Consider the following 23,265-nt stretch of genomic DNA (forward strand, 5'->3'; position numbering starts at 1 on the left):
TCCTCTTCTTGGATTCATGCTCTAAAGCTGTGATTTGGAGGTCACTGAATCAGGTAGAGGAAGACCTTAGAATTGGGCTGGCACCTTGTTGTGTTGTAGATCAAACTCAACAACAGTGCTGTCATAAGCTCTGGGGGAGGAAAAATCAGTGACACTGATTCAATCTTTAGTAAGTTTTCATACTTTGTTCATTATGGATCTTTTTGCATTAATCTTGATTTTCTTTTACAGAGATAATATAAATAGTAAGACCTGCCATTCCAGTCCCTCTTAAACATTGTTTTGTGGCATTTGGGGCATTCACACTCTGTCCACATTCAACAATGACACACTGATTTTCTTCTCCCCAGTCTCTGGCACTCTACATTCCACATTGCATTTCTTCATGGTATTTATATAAATGAATCTGAGATTAGAAGCCCATTTCTCTCTGGAGCACAGGGACAGGAGTTAGCAACTGCAGTACTGTTGAGCGCTATTAGAATGTTAGTTCTAGGTTGAGTTTTCCTTAAGTCTCTATTGCAAACATCCTTTTAATACTTTCTGGGCACAATTAGCTGTTTGATGGGCCTCTTCCTTGTTGCTGGTCAGGGAACTGCCAGCCAAACAGCAGGTCAGATTGCCTTCATGGCAGCCTACTTGCTTTAGAACACTCCACAGGTGTCCTGTGGAAACCATTCTGCAAACACTGCTCCTGGTTGCTGAAGCACAGTCCCCGCTGCAGAAGACACTATTCCAGCCACAACTGTGCAGCTCGTGCAGTTCACAAGCCTTGGTGAACTCGGGAGCCTGTTGTCATTTTACCTAGGTAAGAGGGCTAGTGGTTTTCCCTGGTGGCCCAGCTGAAAGCTTGTGATTGGTGCAGATCACAATCTTTCATTTGCATGAAGGGCTGTGCCACGGTTGATGCAAATACCCATTCTCCCCCGCCCCTTGCTTTCTAGCTATATAAGCAGGCTATTCAGTTCACTTTTGTTTTGTTTTGTTTTGTTTGTTTTTCCAGTCCTGGGGCTTGAACTCAGGGCCTGGGTACTGTCCCTGAGCTTCTTTGGCTCAAGGCTAGCTCTCTACTACTTGAGCCACAGCACCACTTCTGCCTTTTTCTGTTTTTGTGGTACTGAGGAATCGAACCCAGAGCTTCATGCATGCTAGGCAAGCACTCTACTACTAAGCCACATTCCCAGCCCTCAGCTCACTTTTGAGCTAGCTGGGAAACACCTTTCTGAGCTGTGCCTCTGGTGTTGCAACGCTGGACCCATTAGAAGACTTCTTTCAAGTGGTCTTCTCTTGCCTACTTATGACCTTTGTCATTAGTAGAACAGGCAATGTCTGTCAGCCTATCATCTTGAAGAAAATAGCCAAAAGCTACAGGCCACCCACCCACCGGCCTCTAGAGATGAAGACTGAGCTTGTGGTCAGCCAGGCCACACCCAGAACTGTTTTAACTATGAATATCTTTTTTCACCCCTGGCCCCAATTTCTCCCTATTTAACCTGAACCTAAATTTGAAGCCCCCATAGATGACTAAAGGTGTACTAAAATACCATCTTCCCGGTGCTGCCATGTAATAAATCTCCTTCCTTTACTTTCACCATGTCTCTCTCTCTCTCTCTCTCTCTCTCTGTCAGTTGTGGGGCCTGAACTCTGGGCCTGGGCACTGTCTCCCAGCTCTTCAGCTCAAGGCTAGTGCTCTACCATTTGAGCCACAGTGCCACTTCCAGCTTTTTCTACTTATATGGTGCTGAGGAATCGAACCCAGGGACTCATACATGCAAGACAAGCGCTCTACCACTGAGCCACCTTCCCAGCCCCTCACCTTCCCAGCCTATGGAGACACATACCTGGGTCTAATGTGGGACTCCTAGAGTTTTGGCCTGAGGACTAAAAACTAGTTTAACTGCTCTGAGGATGGCTCTACAAATACCTGCTTACATCCTGATTTGTAAAACATTTCATTCAAATACCTGCTATTGAGGTTTCCCAGCATTTCTTAAATGTCACGCCCAATAAATGCTTTGCTCCCCACTCCACCTTGCGGGTGTCAGGCTCCTGGGCTGGGACATAGGCTGGAGCAGCCTGTCTCTCTCTTCCCCTCTGCTGACCACCAGAGCCCTGCCTGGGCACTGCTGGTCATCATCCTCTGCCCCAGGAATGCAATATAAACAACAGCCATGAGGACAATGGCCCCAGGAAGTCCTCGTGATCCAGGAGCCACCAGACTGCCTGGCAGCCTGCCTGTGGGAGGAGATCGCAGAGAGTTCTGGGCTAAAGGTTATCCTCTAGCCCCAGCCCTCAGATAGCCAGTGGGCACTGCCCTTTCAGCTGAGGGGAGCACTTGCCCTGCCTGTGGGTACCAGGGGAAAGTAGCCTAACCTCTCTGAGCCCTGGGAAAGGCAGTGCTCAGCCCTGCTCTGAGTGTGCTTCTAACAGCTATAGCCTGCTCAGGAGTGGCACGAGTCTGCTCCCATCCACCATTTCCTTGGCAAAGCTGTAGAGAGAGCACATTTCACTATCCCAGGACTTGTACATCCCAGCCTGAGGAAGCGGTGTCACCAACTTCTGTGTGATCTTGGCCAGATACTCTGTCCTCTCTGGGCCACAGCTGCTTCCTCAAAAAGGGACTATGGAAGCTACATGCAATGATCTCTAGGTCAGAACATCCCAAAGAACAAGATGTATGCCACCGGTGGAGCAGGGCAGGGACACGCAAAGTGGTGGTCCATGGCACAGATGTGTGGCTTAAACACTGCAAAGCTATTGGGGTCTTTCCAGTGTTTCAAGTGTCAACAGGGGAAGAGAGGTGGTACTAAGATCCCTTTTTAGCTGCTTTTTAAAAGCACTTTAATTATCGATTGATTGATTATTAATTATCGATTTATTGTGCCATATTGGGGTTTGAACTCAGAGCCTTATGCTTTCACTTAGTTCTTTCTGCTCAAGGCTAGCTAGCACTCTACCTCTTGAGTCATACCTCCACTTCCAACTTTTCAATGGTTAATTGGAGAAAGAGTCTCATGGATTTTCCTGCCCAGGCTGACTTTGACCTGCGATGCTCAGTTCTCAGCCTCCTGAGTAGCTAGGATTACAGGCATGAGCCACCCAGCACCTGGCTGGTTTTAATTGACAGAAGACCACAGGCCTCCAACTTAGGTCATTGTCCAGCAAGATTGGAATAGCTTTATTTCACATCATTAATCTATTTATGGCAAGTGAAAGAGTTTCCCTCTTAGATTCTTATTTAAGTAAAAGGAAAAACAAGAATTCAAGGAAGCTTATTAAAGATCCTCCAGATAATCGTATAACATTGCCCAGTTAATACAAGGGATGGCAAGTAGGCCACAGATGGTTGAGGGGGACATGCAGAGGGTGTGGTGCCCTGGTCCCTTGTCCAGCCCTGAGCCCAAGAAGAGGCCAAGGGCTGGGCAGGAAGGAGGCCCATCCCAGGGCCAGAGAGACCTTGCTGCCCGGAAGCAGCTTGTCCCATGGGTGCTGGGCGGATGCATAGAAGAGCTCAGGCTGCCTGGCCAGGACCATTTGCCTGCTGGTAGCCGGAGAACCATGCTTGCCGTCACTCTCCTGAGCCTGAGTCTGCTGGCCAGTGCCCACGCCTGCTCTGCAGACACGTCGTATGTGGCAGGGATCGTATGCCGCATCACCAAGCCTGCCCTTCTGGTGTGTAAGTACCACGTCCACCTCCCAGCCAGGCCTGGCCCATGCAGCCAGGAGAGAATGATCCAGGCAGAGCCAGGCTCTCCATTCTCTCCTGGCCTCCCCTTCGAAGTCAAGCTCTTTGTTGAAGCCATTACTAGACTGCAAAAGCCTAGGTGTGGTGGTTTGTATTTGTAGGGTCAGCCTGGGATTCAGAGGGATCAAGTTAGGGGACAAAGGTGATGCTGGAGTGTACTTACTGTCAGAGATTATACTACATCCAATCAGGTATCACATAAGCCTAGGCTAGGGAAATTCTGTCACCAACTGCTGTGTGACCTTGGACACTTACACTCCTCTCTCTGAGCCTCGGCCTCTTGCTCAATATAGTAAGTGCCCTGGGAGGCTAAATTTGATAGTCTCTGACATCAACTATACTAAGTGTGAGACCTAGGATTAGACTCTGATGTATTAGGGAGGGGATGAGGGGCGTTGTTCTGAGAATAGCCAGGGGTCGAGGGCAGTGTTTGGCTAGGATCACGGGGTTCCTGTGTGTTCAGATCCAAAAGCTGAGGTGGGAGCAGGGTGTCTGGCTGGAGGTCCCCTGAGAATCAACATATAACTGCAGTACCCCAACTTCCCAGGGCCGGTGGGGCTCGAACCCACGATCAGTGAAAGGAATCACCAGCACTCAGTCAATCTGGCTGGAAGCTGTTAGTAGCCACATGGAGTCTGTCTCCAGCTCTTCACAAAGCTTCAGAGAACAGCTCCGTTTGCTTTCTACAGGGATTTTTATAGGAAAGGGTTTCACATAGGTGATGTTTACCAAAGCAAGCAAGCAAGGTTACAGAAGCAAAACATTAGCCTTGAGTTACAAGAGCATAGGCAAAACATAATCATGACTTGGTCAGCACGATCGATACTATCACTGTTATTGACATTATTGATACTTGATTACAAAAATCAAAACACATTTGTGGATTATAGAAGTCAAAACATAACCTTGGGTAGGGGTAGTCTATTTTACAGAAATGATTTTTATGATAAGCTCCTAATAGTACAGCTGATGATAAGCCTCAGTCGTTAGTGGCCTTCAGCAAAGTTTGTGGTAAACTGCAAAGCGGCCAGCTTGGTAAACCTGAGTGAGGGAGAGATGTTCTTTTGCTTTTTAGCAAGGATGGAAAAGGTTTCGGCTGACTACTGGCCATTTGACCTGGAGTTTCTCTCTGCCTTTAATATTTGGCCCTATTTTTAATAATAGTTCTGTTTTCTGATTACACACGTTAAGATAACTAGCACCGAGTGAGGCTCAGGGTGACCCCTCAGCATTTTGAGGCCTGCCAAGCTATAATCGGGTGGGGTGGGGCTAGGCCTGGCCCGCCACCTCTCAATCATACCATCTCTCCAGTGAACCAGGAGACCGCCAAGGTGATCCAGAAGGCTTTTCAGCGAGCCCACTACCCAGACATCAAGGGCGAGAAGTCTGTGATGCTCCTGGGCGGGGTTAAGTACGGCCTGCACAAGTGAGTGGCCAGGGTGGGAGTGGGCTGGCCCAGGGCAAGAGGGACAAGAGACCTGCCCCCATCCCAGGGAGAAAAGGCAACCGAGAACCCAGCCTCTCCATGGACAGGCCCCTTCACCCTCCACCCCGCAGTGCCCTCGGGGGCCAATTGGAGCTGATGGGCCTTTCCTGCTGCTCTGAAAGATCTGGCCTTTGTGGAGTGCCAAGGCTCACACCTGCACCTTGGCTTCTCAGGAAGTGGAGATTGGGATGATATAATTCAGGATTTGGGTTCCTTTTCTCCCCTGATTAAAAAGGCTAGGGGCAAACACTTGTCTAGCAAATGCAAGGTCCTGAGTTCAAGCCCTAGTACTGCTACCACCCCACATACACATAAGAAACAAGCCTTGAAGGATGTTTTCTGCTACCTCAGGAAAGGGAGACTCTTACTTGGGTAGATGGAGCAAGAAACAGAGGTCTCTTGGCCAAAGAGTCTCCTAACTTTACGGTGACAGCATCCCAGGGCAGCTGTGGGCCAGACCACTTTATAAACCATGCCTTATGGGCCAAGATGGTAGCTCAGGGATAGAGTGCTTGCCTAGCATGCACGAAGCCCTATAGAGAAAGCCAGAAGTGACACTGTGGCCCAAGTGGTAGAGTGCTAGCCTTGTGCAAAAGAAGTTCAGGGACAGAACTCAGGCCCTGAGTTCAGGCCCCAGGACTGGCAAAAAACAACACACACACACACACACACACACACACACACACACACACACACACACACACACACACACACACACACACACACACACACACACACACACACACCATACTTTATCTATCATATTCCCCAATGGCTCTGCTTAACACATAGGAAAAGAGATGATCAGGGAGATCAAGTAGCTGAGAGGCCACCCAGCCATAAAACCAACCCCCACCTCCCAATCCCCTAAAACAGAATTAATGAAGTTGGACCATCTTAGAGACATTGGCACTGAAGGATCTTGTCTGTTGTAGAGACACCAGGGGGCGCTGGCAACACTGGAATGCAGCACTATGTTTTTCTGCAGCTTCTGCAAGGGGGTGGGGTCGGGTGGGGAGGGAGGGCACAGAGGACTCTGTGGATTTCAGGCCCATCCACAGACCCCAGGACTGGCTCCTCTTCTGTACTTGAGTCCTCTCACTGGCAAGTCCTCTTGTTAACCCCCCAGACCCTCTACCTTCTACCCCAGCCTCACCTCCTCCAGGAAGCCCTCTGTTTTCACTTCCTACTTGCCCATTAAAAAAAAAAAATCTGCATATCTGGGTGCTGGTGGCTCATGCCTATAATCCTAGCTACTCAGGAAGCTGAAATCTGAGGATCATGGTTCAAAGCCAGCCCAGACAGGAAAGTCCATGAGACTCTTATCTCCAATAAACTACTCAGAAAAGCTAGAAGTGGTGGTGTGGCTCAAATGGTCTAGAGTGCTAGCCTTGAACACAAAGAGGCTCAGGGACAGTGCCCAGGTCCTGAGTTCAAACCCCAGACCAACACACACACACACACACACACACACACACACACACACACACACACACACACACACACACACACGAACAATCTCTACAAGTTTAATAGCCTCAAACAACACATTTATTACCTTCCATTTAAAAAAAATTAAAAGTCTGACACGGGTCTCACTAGATTCAAGTTGAGATGGCAGCAGGTTTGCTCCTTCCTTCCTTCCTTCCTTCCTTTTTTCTTTCTTTTTCTTCCTTTCTTCCTTTCTTTCCTTCATTCTTTCTTTCCTGCCAGTCCTGGGGCTTGAACTCTGGGCCTGTGCACTGTCCTGAGCTTTTTTGCTCAAGGCTAGCACTCTACCACTTGAGCCACAGCACCACTTCCAGCTTTTTCTGCTTATGTGGTACTGAGGAATCAAACCCAGGGCCTCATGCATGCTAGGCAAGCGCTCTACCACTGCGCCACATTCCCAGTCCTTGTGCTCTTCCTTGATGCAACTGAAGAGATCTGTTTCCTTAGAGCTACTAGAGGCTTCCCACAGGCCTTGGCTTGCAGCCCCTCCATCTCCAACAGCAGAGAAGCTTACATCTGACTTCTCTGGTCTTTTTTCCTGCCCCCCTTTCCTGTTGGCATGCTTGTGATTCCATGGCCTCCTCACAGGTGACCTGGGCTCACCCCACCTGTCTCGAGGGCTCTAACCTCACAGCACCTGTACAGTGGCATCTGCAACATCAGCCAACACAGTCACACGTTCTGTAGACTGGGATGAGGATGTTTGGGGGTCACAGCCTCACTAGATGCCGGGGTTCTTAGTGATCCAGATGAACCTGTGTGGTGATTTCTGGGTGGACACAGACCTAGGAAGGCAGAAGGGACCTTGGGCAGTGCCTGTCCAGCCTGTGGAGAGAGGTGGCCTCCCTCTTCCTCTCCGCATGGTGCCCTCCTTATTTCCATCTCTTCTAGCATTCAGATCAGCCACCTGTCGGTCTCCAGCAGCCAGGTGGAGTTAATGGAAGCCAAGTCTATCGATGTCTCCATTCAAAATGCATCTGGGATCTTCAAGGGAACCCTGAACTACGGCTACACGAGCGCCTGGGGGTGAGCATTTCTGGGCACTGGCAGGTCACCTGATAGTCTTTCTGGGACTCAAGGCCAAATGAATGTCCTGGGACCTTGGCTTTTTGCAGGTTGAGCATTGAGCAGTCTGTCGACTTTGAGATTGATTCCTCCATTGACCTGCAGATCAACACACAGCTGAGTACGTGCAGTTTCCTAGAGGAAGCAGGGAGGTTGGGCTCCAGGGCTGGGCTGGAGCACATATGCCAGACTGTGCAGATAGTGTGTGTGTGTGTGTGTGTGTGTGTGTGAGAGAGAGAGAGAGAGAGAGAGAGAGAGAGAGAGAGAGAGAGAGAGAGAGAGAGAGAGAGAGAGAGAGAGGAAGGCTGGGGGGAGGGGGCGCCTTCAGATAAGGCCCAGCCTGGGAAAATGGGAGAGAGGATGCTCCCAGTGCTGGGCCTGCTACCAGCTAGCCTGGGCTGCCCATGGGCAAAGCCTGGTAGCTCACCCTGAGGTGCTGTTGGGCTCCCTGCAGCCTGTGACTCTGGCAGAGTGAGGACTGATGCTCCCGACTGCCACCTGTCTTTCCACAAGCTGCTGCTGCATCTCCAAGGGGAGCGTGAGTAAGTCACCACCTCTCTGGCCCCAGTCTTCCTTATGTCCCCATCCTAGTAGCGTGCCACTCTCCATGCATGTGGCAGCCAAACCTGGGAGGATCAGGGCCTTTAGTGTGTTATTCCCAGCTCATTCCCATCAATACACCCTCAAAGGCTGAAGAAAAATAATAGTGAGAGCGTGCTCTGAGCCACATACTATTATTCTAAGTACTTTGGATGAATCCATGAACTTAACCTGCACACAACCCAAGGCTAGGAAGGAAATTCTTTTAGGATACCTATTTTTCACATGTGGGATAAACTAAGGCACAGGGAGGTTAACAGGGAAAGCAAACCTGGAATCTCCTCCTTGGGCAGAGCTGGGAGAAGATACCTGCTGCTGTCTGAGTTGTCAATAAAGTTTTATTGGCACACAGCCACACCCACTGGCCAGTGAGCTAATGACGCATCGCAGGCCTACCACCACGTCACGGCTACTCCCAGTCCTCGAAGTGACTTTCTACACACCCACAGCTGTCTCAAGGCAGGAAGCAGGACCTGCATCCTGCATCCTCCACCCCGGGATCTGAGCTCCTGTGTCACAGGGTGAAGCTTTGTCTCAGCAGACCCCACGTGTGGAACTGTGAACAGCTAGCTCTTCTCACACCCCTGGGACACAGAAGGGTTGGGGGAGGGGGGATGCTCTCTGTCCCCAGAGCAGACAGACATGTGAATCTGGATACTAGGCATGCATGGCAGCTGTGAGCATGGCAGGAACGGAGTCCTCTACCGGAAGTCACCCGTGACATGGCTAGGCCTCAGGCCGAGGATCCTGCTGAGGCTCATGGTGTCAGCTGGGACATGAGGAGAAGGATAAGGCCTGGGCTATGGGAAGGAGGCTGGCAGAGCTCTGAATGGTTCCCAGCATACGGTGGATGCTCTATGCCTGCACAGGGCTGAAGGCTTACTGTAGTGCTTGCTCCCCTCAGGCCTGGATGGATCAAGCGACTGTTCACAAACTTCATTTCCTTCACCCTGAAGCTGGTCCTGAAGGGACAGGTGAGTGAGGTCAGCTGATCCACCTGGTGTGCTGAGTTGTGCCCAGGAGCCAGCCCTTCCCCTCCCTGCCCTTCCCTGCCCCATTCCCATGCAGTTGGCCTGGAGGGAGATGCCACCCGCTCCTCCTCCGGTCTCCCTGCCTTCCTGGTGATCCATTTGCCTGTCCACTCCAGATCTGCAAAGAGGTCAATGTCATCTCCAACATCATGGCTGACTTTGTCCAGAAAAGGGCAGGTGAGTTCTGTCTGCATGCTTCAGAAGGAGGTGATGGTGGCACTCACCCACAGTCAGGGGGTGATCTTGGGACAGTCACATCTCTGTCTGGGTGGCTTGGTCCCTGATGGCTCTGATACGTGGTGATTATTATGGTCCGGCTCTGGCAAGCTGCTTCCCCCTAAAGCTATAGCCTCATAAGCTGTGTTGTTTAACCTCTTGGAACTTGTTCTCTCCTCACTAAATGGGGATAACGATTACATCTACCTCACCAGGGTCACTGTGAGAGTTGAGTGTTTAAAAAAATTGAGTGTTTAGCCGGGCACCAGTGGCTCACGCCTGTAATCCTAGCTACTCAGGAGGCTGAGATCTGCCAGCCAGGGCAGGAAAGTCTGTGAGACTCTTATCTCCAATGAACCACTGAGAAAACTGGAAGTGGCACTGTGGCTCAAGTGGTAGAGTGCTAGCCTTGAGCTGAAGAGCTGAGGGACAGGGCTCAGGCCCAGAGTTCAAGTCCCACGACTGAACACACAAAAAATTGAGTGTTTAAAAATGAGAGTTGAGTGCTTAAAAAAATGTATGTAAGAATCATAAAACAGTACCAGAACCATCCCCAGCCCTTACTATCATCAAGTCTAGAACCAATTCAACGGAGAATCCAATGGACAAACATGGATGGAAGAAGAGAAGGAAGAACAGAGGGTGGAGATAAAGAATTCCTCTGCCCTTACTGGCGTTTATTCCTTCCTTCCCATCAGGTCTTGGGGTATAGGAAAGGTCCCACAAGGTCATGCAGTGTAGAAAGGACTCAATATTATCATTTGTCTATTATCATTTATCTAGTGAGAACATCTTTCCTTCCTTCCTTCCTTCCTTCCTTCCTTCCTTCCTTCCTTCCTTCCTTCCTTCCTTCCTTCTTTCCTTCCTTCCCTCCTTCCTTCCTTTCTTTTTTTGTAAGTTATGGGGCTTGAACTCTGGGCCTAGTCACAGCCCCTGAGCTCTTCAGCTCAAGGTGAACTCTCTACCACTTGAGCCACAGCGCCACTCCCAGTTTTCTGGAGGTTAATAGGAGATCAGAGTCTCATGGATGTTCCTGCCCGGGCTGGCTTTGTACTGTGATCCTCAGCTCTCAGCCTCCTGAGTAGCTAGGATTTTGGGTGTGAGCCACCAGCACCGGACTTAGTGAGGCAGCACCATGAGAAGTGGGAAGTGCTATCGTGTTCAGCACTAACAGCTACCATTGTTACCTGCCAAACATTTCCCGGTGGAATCCTGCAGAAGACCCAGCCAGGAAAGCATACCAACCCCATCTTGCTATCAATAAAGCTTTATTAGAACACAACCACACCTACTCACTAATGCCCTGGTTACAGTTGCAGCACTAAATAGTAGCAGACAGAGGAACCTGCACTATGACCAATCCAGACATTTACAGAGCCTGGAGAGTTTTCTGACCCTTGTCCTGGACTGGGGACCTCAAGACTGATGAACACTTTGATCTTGGGGAAGACACAGAAGAAGAATCATAATTGGGCCCTAGCTCATACCCTCCCCTTTTATTGTGCTGGTGCTGGGGCTTGAACTCAGAGCCTAGGTGCTGTCCTTGAGCTTTTTTTTTACCCCCCAAGGTTGGCATCTTGCTACTAAAGCCACAGCTCACTTCCAGATAGGAAGTTTGGAGATAGGAGTTTTTCCTGTTTGGGCTGGCTTAAACAGTGATCTTCAGATCTCAGCTCCCGAGTAGCTAGGATGACAGGCATAGCCCACATCCTTTTACACAAAGGTAGAAGTAAACATCCAGTCCTGACTGAGGCAGGCACCGTCATTGGAGAGGAGGACACAGATGCCTGCAGGAGAGGGCAGAGGTCTAGCCTGGACCTCTCTCTTAGAAACTGTCCTCAGCTAGTAAAGTACCCAGAAGAAAGAAGTTGAGGAAAGAGAAGGAGAGGGGGTCCTGCTTGTCCCAGGACCCATTCATACGTAGGAGCACGCAGGCTGGGGCAGGGAGCAGCGAATTTGGTGCCCCCCTATCCTGTGGCATTACCTTGACTTTCTCTCCCCACAGCCAGCATTATCTCTGATGGAGACATCGGGGTTGACATTTCACTGACAAGATCACCAGTCATCACAGCTACCTACCTGGAGTCCCACCACAAGGTGGGCATAGCCAGAGGGGACAGGGTCTCACCTCCCTGGGTGTTCCTGGGATTAGGACCCAATCAGTAACCTAGCTACCTCCCTGGAGCTTTGCCCCATGGAAGCCATCCTCCTGCAGAGCGTGTCGTGATGTGCCCAGGAAGGCAGAGCCTCAGCCCGGGTGTGTGGGCTCTCCACAGGCCCAAGGTACCCCTCTCAGAGGGCCCAGCCAGACACCAGCTCCATTCTAGATTTACTAGGCTTCCAGTATCTTCTAGAGCAGTCATTTGGGGGAGTTAAACTCCACTTGGGGGACTTTGAGGAAAGCTATGGATCCCTGATTTAGCTAGGATATGGTTTCTGTTGCTATAACAAAGAAAGTAGCAGCTTGTTTGTTCATGTTGCTGGTTGTGGGGCTTGAACTCAAGGCCTGTTTTTGCTCAAGGCTGGGGCTCTACCACTTTGAGCCACAGCTCCACTTATGATTTTTTGGTGGTTAATTGGAGATAAGAGTCTCATGGACTTTTTTTCCTGCCCAGGAACCGTGATCCTCAGATTTCAGCCTCTTGAGTAGCTAGGATTACAGGAAGGGTAGCAGCTTAAGCCCGCCCACCCCCCTCCCCACATGTGTATCTCCCTCATGGAATGGCTCATGTGCTGCAGTCCAGAGTGGACCTGGAGACACAGCCAGGTCAGGTCCCCAGATCCATCCCTGTCTTGTCACCTGACGGCCACAGCCTCTGTGACCTGGGCCACAAGGTCACACCTAGCTGCAGGGGAAGCTGAGACGTTCAATGGAGGTAATCAGAAGCCCAGCCAAGAATTGGGTATTACAGAATTGGGTTTTAGGGAACAGGAAGCCTCTGTAATTTCCCCAGAAAAGTGAACACAAAGAGAATTGAGGGGCCATGGGCACTTCTGGCCCTTCACAGCCCTAGGGCAGCAGACATCGGAGGGGCTGGGAATCGGACTGTGGTATATTTCTTGCCCAAGCTGCCAAGATGCAGTGTTCCATGCCCACTGGGGGTGGAGGGCACAGTGATCCATGGCTTCCAGCGGCAGTGGTCACTGCCTTTACCACAGTGCCAGCCTGTGATGTGGTGACTGGGTCTCAGGCCCACTTCACTCCATGCTGGGGGTGTATCTACTGAATCAATGAAGGCGAGTGCCATCTCCCTGGGCTGGCTGGCTCCTCCTCATGATCCCCCTGAGCTGACTCTGAGCCCAGCAGGGACACGCAGGGGAAGAACAGGAAGCATCCATATTCCTCCAGGGTCATCTCCTCTACAAAAACACCTCCGAGGACCTCCCTCTCCCCACCTTCTCCCCCACGCTGCTGGGGGATGGCCGCATGCTCTACTTTTGGTTCTCCGACCACGTCCTTGACAACTTGGCCAAGGCCGCCTTCCAGGATGACCAGCTTGTGCTCAGCCTGACAGGGGCTGAATTCAAGGTGAGGGGCGGGGCTGCTGGAACACCTGTGTATACACACACACACACACACACACACACATACATACACACACACACACACACACAGTGTGCATGCATGCATGCACAGATGTGAGGAGCGTGAAGGACACTCTGGGTGGTGGGTCAAGGAGCCATGGGTCCTCTGAGCTGCAGCCCAACCTCTACAGCTCACTACATGCAGGGCCTGAGCTGGCTCAGGAGCCAACTGACAGACAGGTGTAGACATAACTGGAGCATGGAGCATATTAACTACAATAAGTATAAGCTGCTATGAATGTTTATAGTCACAGTCGCATTTATTTTTTGTTGCACTCACCCTGAGGGTAAGTATTATTACCCTCTCCATTTTTGCAAAAGAAAGAATAAGTAAAAACACAGCAAAGCTCCAAGAGGGTAAATATCCTTCCAAGTCACACAGCTTGGAGGAGGTGTCTCTGAAGTCTTGTACTCCTTAGTTTAGTAGGGAAACTGAGGACCCTAGTGGGGAAAAGACTCCCTTAAGGTCACACAGCCTAAACATGGCTGAGTAGAGCACAGAAGCCAAGCCTCCAGCCAGGCTGGGTTTCCCTAAACTGTACCCTGCCCAGAGCATCTTCAGATTTATTTGCAGCACTGGGAATCTGGGATGGGAAGGGGACCCCTCCCTGACCCCCTACTCCAGTCATGTGGTATCTTTCTGAGGGTTGCCTTCTTCCCCCTCTTGTCTTTTTTTAGGCTATTCTGGAGTCCCGAGGCTTCAACACCAACCAGCAAGCCTTTCTGGAGGTAACTACTTGTGTCTGGAGCTTATTTCCTGTACCCCAACTTTGCTCCTGCTTCAGGAGATGGCACCCTGTCAATGACAGCATCAGAGACAATTATAACAGCTCCCCGGTATCTGGCTCTGTAAATCACTTTGGTGCCCACACCAGTACAGAGAGCCAGGCACCGTCCTGCTGCCCCTCTATACCCAGAGACACAGTGAAGGCCAGGACCATCTCCTGCCTCTTTACCCAGGCCCTGGTGCCCTAGGGGGCTGGGGACTGAAACCCAGGATTAACCCCAGCCCTGAAATAGGACTGTCCAAAGCCAGCCTCAGGCAACCTCAGCCTGTACCTGCTTTACCCAGCAGCAGTGGGGCCTCCATACTGGGTTCCACTGAGAATCTATGGTACTGACCTTAAGTGGACGCTCACTCCTTTTGGGTAAATCTCTCAGCTTTCCCATCCTACTGTAATTTCTTTGTGTTGCTCTGAGGCAGGTCCTCACCTACCTGGATTACATGTTGGAATTTCCCTCTTCAATTCTCTAGCTACCCCTCTAGTTGTTCCGCCATCTCTTCTCCACAATAGTAGCAACTACTTATGACCTGCTCATCTTCTTCCCAAGAGTTGTCAGTGTCCCTAATAGAACTGTCTCCCCCACCCCCACCCCCCGGCCCCCGCTCCACTCTGTAGCATTCTCTCCCACCCTTCTCCTCCGCCCATACCTGCTGCCCTTCCCATACTATCCTCTACCTGGTGTGGTTCCAGTTCCCTTCAGAACGCCCTGCCTACCCTTTCCAGGCTCCCCAGGCCTAGAACACCCTTCTTTCTCCCTCCCTCTGTGTGTGCGTGCCCTTGACGTGTTTTTCTCTCATCCCCCTGACCCAGTCCAGCCTATCCTGCAACACCATTGTCCCTAGGGTCTGTCTGCCTCTCTGTCTCTCCCTCACTCCAGGCCCAGCCACTTTTTCCTCTGTGAAGATCCACTTCCAGCCTTCTAAATCCCAACAGTCCCTTCAGTCTCTTCCTCAGGGAAGCCAGGATAATCTTACTAAGAAGCAATACTGAAGCTGGGGGTGTTGGTGGCCCATGCCTGTAATCCCAGCTACTCTGGAAGCTGAGATCTGAGGTTCAAAGTCAGCCAAGGCAGAAAACCCTAAGAGACTTTGATTTCCAAATAACAACCAAAAACTCCAGACATGGAGCTGCGGCACAAGTGGTAGAGAACTAGCCTTGAGAAAAAAAGCTCTAGGACAGTACCCAGGCCCTGAGTTCAAGCCCCAGGACTTCAATATTGAGCACTCACCTGCTAGCTTAGACCAGTCGAGGGTGAAGGACTAGAGTCTTAGGAAGTTGACCAACTTTGCACCCACAGCCTCCAGAGTCCTATATTGTCTGGCCCGTGTTTAACTCTCAGCTAGGGGTTTGGAACCCTCATGACTATTTACATTATGAGTTGATATCTTCTTTTTTTTTTTTTTTTTTTTTTTTGTCGGTCGTGGTCCTGAACTCTGGGCCTGGGCACTGTCCCTCAGCTCTTCAGCTCAAGGCTAGCACTCTACCACTTGAGCCACAGTGCCACTTCTGGCTTTTTTTTTCTGCTTATGTACTGCTGAGGAATCGAACCCAGGGCCTCATGCATGCAAGGCAAGCACTCTACCACTGAGCCACATTCCCAGCCCCATGAGTTGGTATCTTCTATCAGCTTTGAAAATTTCTTGGCACTCTCTTCAGTTATTGCCTCTCTCAACTTGGTCCATTCTTGTGTATTTGAATTTTCATTATATATATATTGGACTTTTCTTATTCATTTTTCAAAGTCTGTCAGTTGTTCTGTTGTGTTTTTCAGCTCTTTGTAGTTCTTTTTTTGTTGTTGTTGTTGTTTTTTGTCGGACGTGGGGCTTGAACTCTGGGCTTGGGCGCTGTCCTGTGCTCTTCAGCTCAAGGCGAGTGCTCTACCGCTTGAGCCACAGCACCACTTCCCATTTTCTAGCGGTTTATTGGAGATAAGAGTCTCATGAACTTTCCTGCCCAGGCTGGCTTTGAACTACGATCCTCAGATTTCAGCCTCCTGAGTAGCTAAGATTACAGGCGTGAGCCACTGGTGCCCGGCTCAGCTCTTTGTAGTTCTATGTGAAGCTCTGATCAGTTTCTGCAAATATTTTTTCAATTCTTATATATTCATTTGTTTACATGCTAGTAGTGGGGCTTGAACTCAGGGCCTCACATTGTTCCTAGGCCTTTTTTGCTCAAGACTGGCACTCTACCACTTGAGTCACAGTTCTACTTCTGGCTTTTTGCTGATATAAGAGTCTCACAGACTTTTCTGCCTGGGCTGGCTTCAAACTGCAATCCTCCAAGATACAGCTTCCTGGAAAACTAGGATTATGGATTGAGGCCACTGGTACTCAACTCATGGGGCTTGAACTTTGGGCCTGGGCGCTGTCCCTCAGTTCTTCAGCTCAAGGCAAGCACTCTACTATTTGAGCCACAGCACCATTTCTGGTTTTCTGGTGGTTAATTGGAGATAAGAGTCTCATGGACTTCCTTTGCCTGGGTTGGCTTTGAACTGTGATCCTCAGGTCTCAGCCTCCTGAGTAGCTAGGATTATAGGTGTGAGTCACCCATGCCTGACTTTTTTTTTTTTTTTTTTTTTTTTGGTCGGTTGTGGGGCTTGATCTCTGGGCCCCTCAGCTCTTCAGCTCAAGGTTAGCACTCTACCACTTGAGCTACAGTGCCACTCCCAGCTTTTTCTATTTATGTGGTGCTGAGGAATCAAACCCAGGACTTCAGGCATGCATGGTAAGCGCTCTACCACTGAGCCACATTCCCAGACTGACTCATTCTTTTTTGAGACAGGGTCTCACTATGTAGTGCAAGCTGGCCTCAAACTTGCAATCATCCTTCTTCAGCCTCAAGAATGCTGGATATACAAACATGTGTCTCTATACCTGGTTCACTAATTTTTTAATAGCTATTTTTCATCTGTTTACTCATCCATTGAGTTTTCATTTTAAGAGCAATTCTTTTTGATTGTACTGGTCTTAGAATATGTCTCTTGCAGTGCACTGGTGACTTTCAACTTAGAATCCTAGCTACTCAGGAAGCTGAGATCTGAGGCTAGCAGTTTGAAGCCAACTCAGGCAAGAAAATCTGTGAGACTCTGATCTCCACTGAACCACAACAAAGCTAGAAGTGGAGCTGTGGCTCAAATGGCAGAACACTAGCCTTGAGTGAGAACGCTAAACAAGAGTGTGAGGTCCTGAGTTGAAGACCCCCATATAGCACAAAACTAAAAATAAAATAAAAAAAGTACTGTGAAGATTTGGGATTCTCTCACAAATGCACAGCCTTCTGGGTCAAGAGCCTATCTGATGTCTGCCCTGCCTTCCATCCCAGGCGAGTGGACCTGTGGGGACCCATACACAATGGGAGAGGCTTAGGCCACCTCTCCCAGGAGGAAGTTTATGGTGCCTGGCTTTTCTCTCATTTACCAATCCCAGTTGCCCTAGGTGTGTAACTACTGTCACCGCACTTTATAGATGAGGAAGGTGAGGCGCAGGGCACTGAGCAGGGAAGGAACTGCTTTGTCATTTCATAGAGGAGAGAATGGAGGGCCAGAGCACCAAGGGTCCTGACTGCCATTCTCTGACACAGCCAGGGCCACCACCCTGGGGACCCATTCAGCTTCCTTCCTTCTATCTTGGGGTGACAGTGGCCACAGCCCTTTGGTACTCCTGTCCTGGCCTTGGGACCCCCTGTCTCCTACAGCTTTCTAGAAACTTCCCAACTGGCCTTGCCCAAGTCACTGTGCACTGCCTGAAGAGGCCCCGGATCTCCTGTCAGAGCCGAGGCATTGTGGTCAGCTCTTCCGTGGTGGTGACCTTCTTCTCCCCACGTGCAGACGGACAAGGTTCTCAGGCTCTTTCTTTCCAAGAGGTGAAGTATGTGTGAGGGGAGATGGGCAGGGGACCTGGCCCACAGGCGGCCCACTGGGGGTGGGGGGTCTCTGAAACCTTCCAGTTCTTCCACCCTGTTGCTGTAATTGGTTGTTTCTTTTCTTTTCTGTGCCAGTATTGGGGCTTAACCTCAGAGTGTGTCCCTGAGCTTTTTTGCTCAAAGCTAGTGTTCTACCAGCCTTTTTTGAAGAAAAAAAATCTCTTAATTTATGTTTTACTTGCCATATTGTTTGTTATTTAACAATCTGAACCGTGCAGAGTTCCTGTGAAAGAATAAAACCAGGCATGACCCTGATTCAAGCTTGGTTAGGCAGACTACGGTAGCCAAGGTGGTAGGCACAGGGACCACTGCAGAGTCTTGCTGTGAGCAGGCAACAGGATAGGGATGTGGGGCTTGACTCTAGATACAACTGGGCAAGAGGGAACTGAAAGGAGGAGCAGGTGGGTGTCAAGGGGTGGAAAAGAAGAGGCCTTAGGGGCAAGAGTGGAGGTATTGGGGAGACTGCTAAACCAACCCAACCAAATCCTGAAGATGAGATACATAAGCCAAACACTGATGGCTCACACCCCTAATCCTAGCTACCCAAGAGACTGAGATCTGAGAATTGCAGTTCAAAGCCAGCCAGGGTAGGAAAGTTCCTGAGACTCTTATTCATTTTACTACTCAGAATAAGCCAGAAGTGGATCAGTAGCTCAAAGGATAGGGAGCTAGCCTTGAGCACAAAAGCTCAGGGACAACACCCAGGTCCTGAGTTCAAGCCCTGGGACCAGCAGTGAAAGGAAAAAGATGAGTGGGGTATTCAGTCATCATGGGATGGTGGAGGATGGTAGACAGAATCATGTATGAGGGTGAGGAGTCCTGTTGACACTGGAGTTTACAAGGAAGCACACATTGGATCTGGAAGGTTTAGGAGTTCCACTCGTTTGGTTAAGCAAAGCACCTGTCAATCCCCTTCTCCCCGCTGCCTCAAGCCTGCTGGCTTTTGCAATTGCCCACTCTTGTTCTCTGCTCCCGGATGTCCCTTTCTTGCTTGTCAATCTGGCTGATGCCAGTTGTCACCCAAGACAGCTGAAGGGAAAAAGTCCAGAAGGCAGCTTTAGCTAGAATCCCCTGGGGCAGTTGTCTGGGCAGATGGAACCATTAACAGGGCTGAGGAGGAAAGGCTAAGTATAGATGCGTGTATGGGGGGGTGGATATTGAAGGACTTGTGGTCAGCTGGAAGTAAGTTAAGACCATGTCCTGAAGTGGAAGGGCTAGAAGGAGGAAGTGGAGGCCACAGAGAAGATGGTGTGGTTGGTTGTGCAGGTGTAGATTAGCTGGAATAAGGAGACGTAAACCTGAGCCTTGGTGGACGTGGCCTGGGGACCATTCCTTTGCTGAACAGAAGGAGCTCAGAGGTCAAGAACCAAGGACATCTGTTCAAGGTCACACATCATATGTATCCAGGAGTCCATAGCTTCTTTATTCCAACACTGTCACACATTCATTTATGTTCAACATCTGATGAGTTCTTACTCTGGGCCAGGCCATGGGGTTTCTGACTTCATGAAGCTTATCATGGAGTGGGCAGAGATAGACAATAACTAATTTTGCCCATCACTCTGATATGTGGTCAGGCAAGGTGCTGACTCAAAGTATTCTCAACATCCAGAGGTTCTCTGTTGGCTATTAGGGGCTGTGGTTCTCACACGGTGGTGTGTGTGAACACCAGCCCTGGGGAGGGTGACAAAGGACAGACTCCCCCAAAGTCTCAGATTTGTAAATCTAGAGTAGGACCTGAGACTCTGCCCTTTCAGCATGCTCCTCACTTCTCAGTTGGTTATGGCTGCATGGCTGAGGGTCCCCTCCCCATGCCAGCATCCTGGGGTGTGGGAAATGAGAAACACAGGGAGGTTCTTCCCCACCAGGAAGAAGCCATTGGGAATGCAGGCTGGTTAGAACAGGACAGGAAGTGTCCACATGACTCTTTAGGTCTTAAGCCTAAAACCACAGGTGCTGGGGAACTTCCTTCATTTTTCCTTTTTTTCGTGTGTGTGTGTGTGTGTGTGTGCAGGTACTGGAGTTTGAACACACAGGGCCTGTGTGGGGGGTCCCTTAGCTTTTTCACTCAAGGCTGACACTCTACCACTGAAGCCACTGCTCCATTTCTGCATTTTTGGTGTTTAATTAGAGAGAAGAGTCTCTCAGACTTTCCTGTGAGAGCTAGCTTCAAATCTCAATCCTCAGGTCTCAGCCTCCTGAGAAGCTAGGATACAAGTGTGAGCCATTGGTGCCAGGCACTTTTACTTTTTCAATTATTAAGATCACTATTTCTTTTTTGTGGTGCTGGGGATGGAAGTCAGGGCTTTGCACTGGGCAAGCTCTCCTCCCCCGAGCTGACGCCCCAGCTTCCTCTCCATTTTCAGAAGACCAGACTCCAACCTTTCTATCCAGGGTGCTTTCTGCCTCAGAAAGCCAGGCTTACAGAATCTGATTTCTCTCCCCAGGAGGTCAGCACCACCATCCAAGCCTCCTATTCCAAGAAAAAGCTCTTCTTGAGCCTCGTGGAGTCCTGGTATGGGCTTGCAGAAGTGGGTCAATTTAAACCTCTCCTGACCTGACCTGACCTGGGATCAAGCACAGGGCAAGGCTGTGGGGGCGGGGGGTGGGGGTGGGGAGGTAAGGCTGGGGGATGGAATCTGGCTTCCTCCTTCTAGGACCAAAGACTAACTGGCCTCTCTCTAGTGCCCACACTTAGAAGGAAGAGATCCCACAGGAATGGAGGGAGGGCCTGGCAGGAGAAGGAGATTGCTAGACCAAGGCTGGGCAGCCAGAATGGCAAGTCTCAAGAGAGGCCCCCAAAGGGCCCTCTTCCCAAGGAGGCCTTGAATACCAGACAGAAACATGATCTAAGAATCCTCTCATTTCTTTCCTGGGAGGCAGCTGGGGAGTGTTCCAGGGGTTGATTCTCATCTCTTTTGTTGATTTCAGGGTTAAACCAACCAGTGCTTCCAGCGTGGCTGAGGTAGGTGGTCAGGGAGAAGTAGGCCCTGAAGGACTTCATGCCTTAAAGAAAAAGGAAGTGAGCCCTGAAGGAAATCAGGAAAGGGTGCAAAAGAAATTCGACAAGGTGGTCCCTTGCTTAGCTCACGGCTGGGAGCTGTGTGTGTCCAGAGAGCCCCCGTGGTTTGGATTGCAGAGACAGGGGAGTTCTTGGCTGAGTGCAATGCAGTCACTGCCCATCCAGGCAGTGATCCCAGGGAGTACTAACTTGGACCTCTGATTCACAGGGCAGTTCTGAGTCTATGCAGAGCTGCATAGAGTCGATGGTCACCACAGTGGGGATCCCTGAGGTCATGTCTCGTAAGTGGACAGAAGGAGGGTTTGGGGGAGGGCTGTGGTTCCACATGGTCCCCACCTTAGGCAGAGATGGATGGCCCCTCTTAGGCAGAGATCCAAGTCCTCTGGTCCCTTCTCTCAAGCCTCTTTCCCTGCTAGCAGCAATGCATGCTAATGATCGGCCAGGTGCACAGCCCCCCTGATCCTACTTCACCTGCCACCCCCATTGGGAAGCTCCACTCACGTTAGAACCCAGGTGTCGGTCCTACTGACAACTGGGTGTGGCAGAAAGAGCCCCCACCGCTGGGAGGGTAAGGCCCAAGCCCAAACCACAGCTTGTCCTGTAAAATGAGAGTCTGGGGTTTGCGGATCCCTGAACCACTTGTGACCCTTGACATTGTAGGATATCTGTCCATTTGCAGCAAGTCTAACTCAGAGGTTGGAGCGGCGAGAGACTTTTGGACAAGGTCCTGCTGGGTCCACTGAGCCTGCTGGGCCTTCATTTTCACTACCTGCTTGTCCACAGGGCTTTGGTAGAGTTGGAGGGAATAGATACTGGACTTAGTGTGGCTAAGGGTCTTGTCTTGCTCAGCCTGATTCCCCAATCTGTGCCATGAGCTAAAGCTATGAGGATGGACTATATGGGTTTTACAGAGAGCCCCCACTCCGTGTAAGCTGCACGGAGATGTTCTGGAGGGGGTGAGGAGTGACCTCCGGCACACCTGGGGAGACAGCTATTCTCCAAAGACTCTTCTGAGCAGGATGGCTTCAGCCAGCCAGAGACATGTGCCCAGAGGGCCCCACAGGACCGTGGAACAAAGGGACCTGGCTGACCCTGCTCCCCAAGTGATTCTGACTAGGGCCCCTTCCTCTGCTCCAGGGTTTGAGGTGGTGTTTACAGCCCTCATCAACAGTAAAGGCCTGGACCTTTTTGACATCATCAACCCTGAGATCATCACTCGGGATGTGAGTACAAAGCCCTTGCGCCGCCCCCACCTCCCGGCAGAGAGCCCCGCGCAGCTCTCAGGTGGCTGGCTGCCTGGGATCCCCACACAGCTTATCCCCTCACCCCTGCCCTTCCTTTTAGGGCTTTCTGCTGCTGCAGATGGACTTTGGCTTCCCAGAGCACCTGCTGGTGGACTTCCTGCAGACCTTGAGCTAAGAGGCTCCAAAGGGGCTGCAGTGGCTGGAAGCAAAAGGCACAAACCAACTCACATCGAGACCCTGGCATCTCCATCCATTGTGGTGGGGTGAGAGAGGACTTGGGGAGCTAGGAGACAAGCCTACCCCCCATCCTAAAGTCTCACTGGAATAAAAATACTCATGTAGCCCAGCACTGGTAGTCCATGTCTGTAATCCTAACTCAGGAGGCTGAGATCTGAAGATTGGGATTTGAAGCCAACCTGGGCAGAAAAGTCTGTGAGACTCTTATCTCCAGTTAACCACAAAAAGCCAGAAGCGGAGCTGTGGCTCAAGGGATAGAGCACTAGCCTTGAGCAGAAAAAGCTGCGAAACAGCACCCAGGTAGCTCTGAGTCCAAGCTCCAGTACTGGCACCAAAATAAATAAATAAATAAGGCAAATAAGTCAGACTTGAATACAGAAGAGAAAAATCTTCTGAGCACATATCCAGTTCACCTTCCCTTCCTGGGCTTTTCCCTTCTCAATCTTGGAACTTTTTCTCTAGGTATAGGAAGAAAATTCTTCGGGACACACTGACCAAATGGGAGGGGTAAAAAGGCATAATGCTGTAATCTGTCTCTCCAAACATCTTGAAATTTGATTACCACTTTTCTGGTGCATGCAAGACACATGCAAAGTCCCTGGGGTACAGCGAACCTTGACAGACTCAAGAAAGGGCAAGGATGATACCAGTGTAGCCCAGACAGCAGAGAAGAAAAGAGATGAGGTAGGAGCAGCAGGTGGTATCCACACTATGGAAGGACTTGGCTTTTGTTTTAACATTGCCAGGAGGCAAGATGGAGGGGGCACTTGGCATGTGGATGGCACTTCAGGTATAAAAAGATCTGTGGGAGCCGGGCGCTGGGGGCTCATGCCTGTA

At 50.4% G+C, this 23,265-nt stretch overlaps 1 protein-coding gene across 2 annotated transcripts; it reads left to right on the forward strand.

Moving 5' to 3' along the window:
- The first annotated feature begins 3,368 nt into the window (after positions 1–3,368).
- Positions 3,369–22,540, forward strand: Cetp (cholesteryl ester transfer protein). 2 transcript variants are annotated; one of them, XM_069992345.1, is made up of 16 exons: positions 3,372–3,676; positions 5,057–5,171; positions 7,614–7,748; positions 7,838–7,908; positions 8,242–8,329; positions 9,292–9,361; positions 9,535–9,595; positions 11,640–11,731; positions 12,984–13,163; positions 13,898–13,948; positions 17,698–17,865; positions 20,373–20,440; positions 20,857–20,890; positions 21,156–21,228; positions 22,085–22,170; positions 22,292–22,540. In XM_069992345.1, exons 1-16 carry the CDS (start codon positions 3,559–3,561, stop codon positions 22,364–22,366), a joined length of 1,485 nt encoding a protein of 494 aa, XP_069848446.1. In that variant the 5' UTR covers positions 3,372–3,558; the 3' UTR covers positions 22,367–22,540. The 2 variants fall into 2 exon arrangements, with proteins under 2 accessions (XP_069848447.1, XP_069848446.1); XM_069992346.1 differs by lacking the exon at positions 17,698–17,865 and having other exon boundaries at positions 3,369–3,676.
- The last annotated feature ends 725 nt before the right edge of the window (positions 22,541–23,265 follow it).

Source organism: Dipodomys merriami, unplaced genomic scaffold, assembly GCF_024711535.1.
Source record: "Dipodomys merriami isolate MVZ:Mamm:240054 unplaced genomic scaffold, mDipMer1.0.p SCAF_41, whole genome shotgun sequence".
NCBI classification, from domain to species: Eukaryota; Metazoa; Chordata; class Mammalia; order Rodentia; family Heteromyidae; genus Dipodomys; species Dipodomys merriami.

Excerpts from the sequence above, each read along its gene's own strand:
- Cetp (XM_069992345.1), top strand. The coding sequence starts at position 3,559 with ATGCTTGCCGTCACTCTCCTGAGCCTGAGTCTGCTGGCCAGTGCCCAC. Across the intron at positions 5,172-7,613 it reads GTTAAGTACGGCCTGCACAA|CATTCAGATCAGCCACCTGT; the intron begins GTGAGTGGCCAG and ends CATCTCTTCTAG. Across the intron at positions 8,330-9,291 it reads CATCTCCAAGGGGAGCGTGA|GCCTGGATGGATCAAGCGAC; the intron begins GTAAGTCACCAC and ends TGCTCCCCTCAG.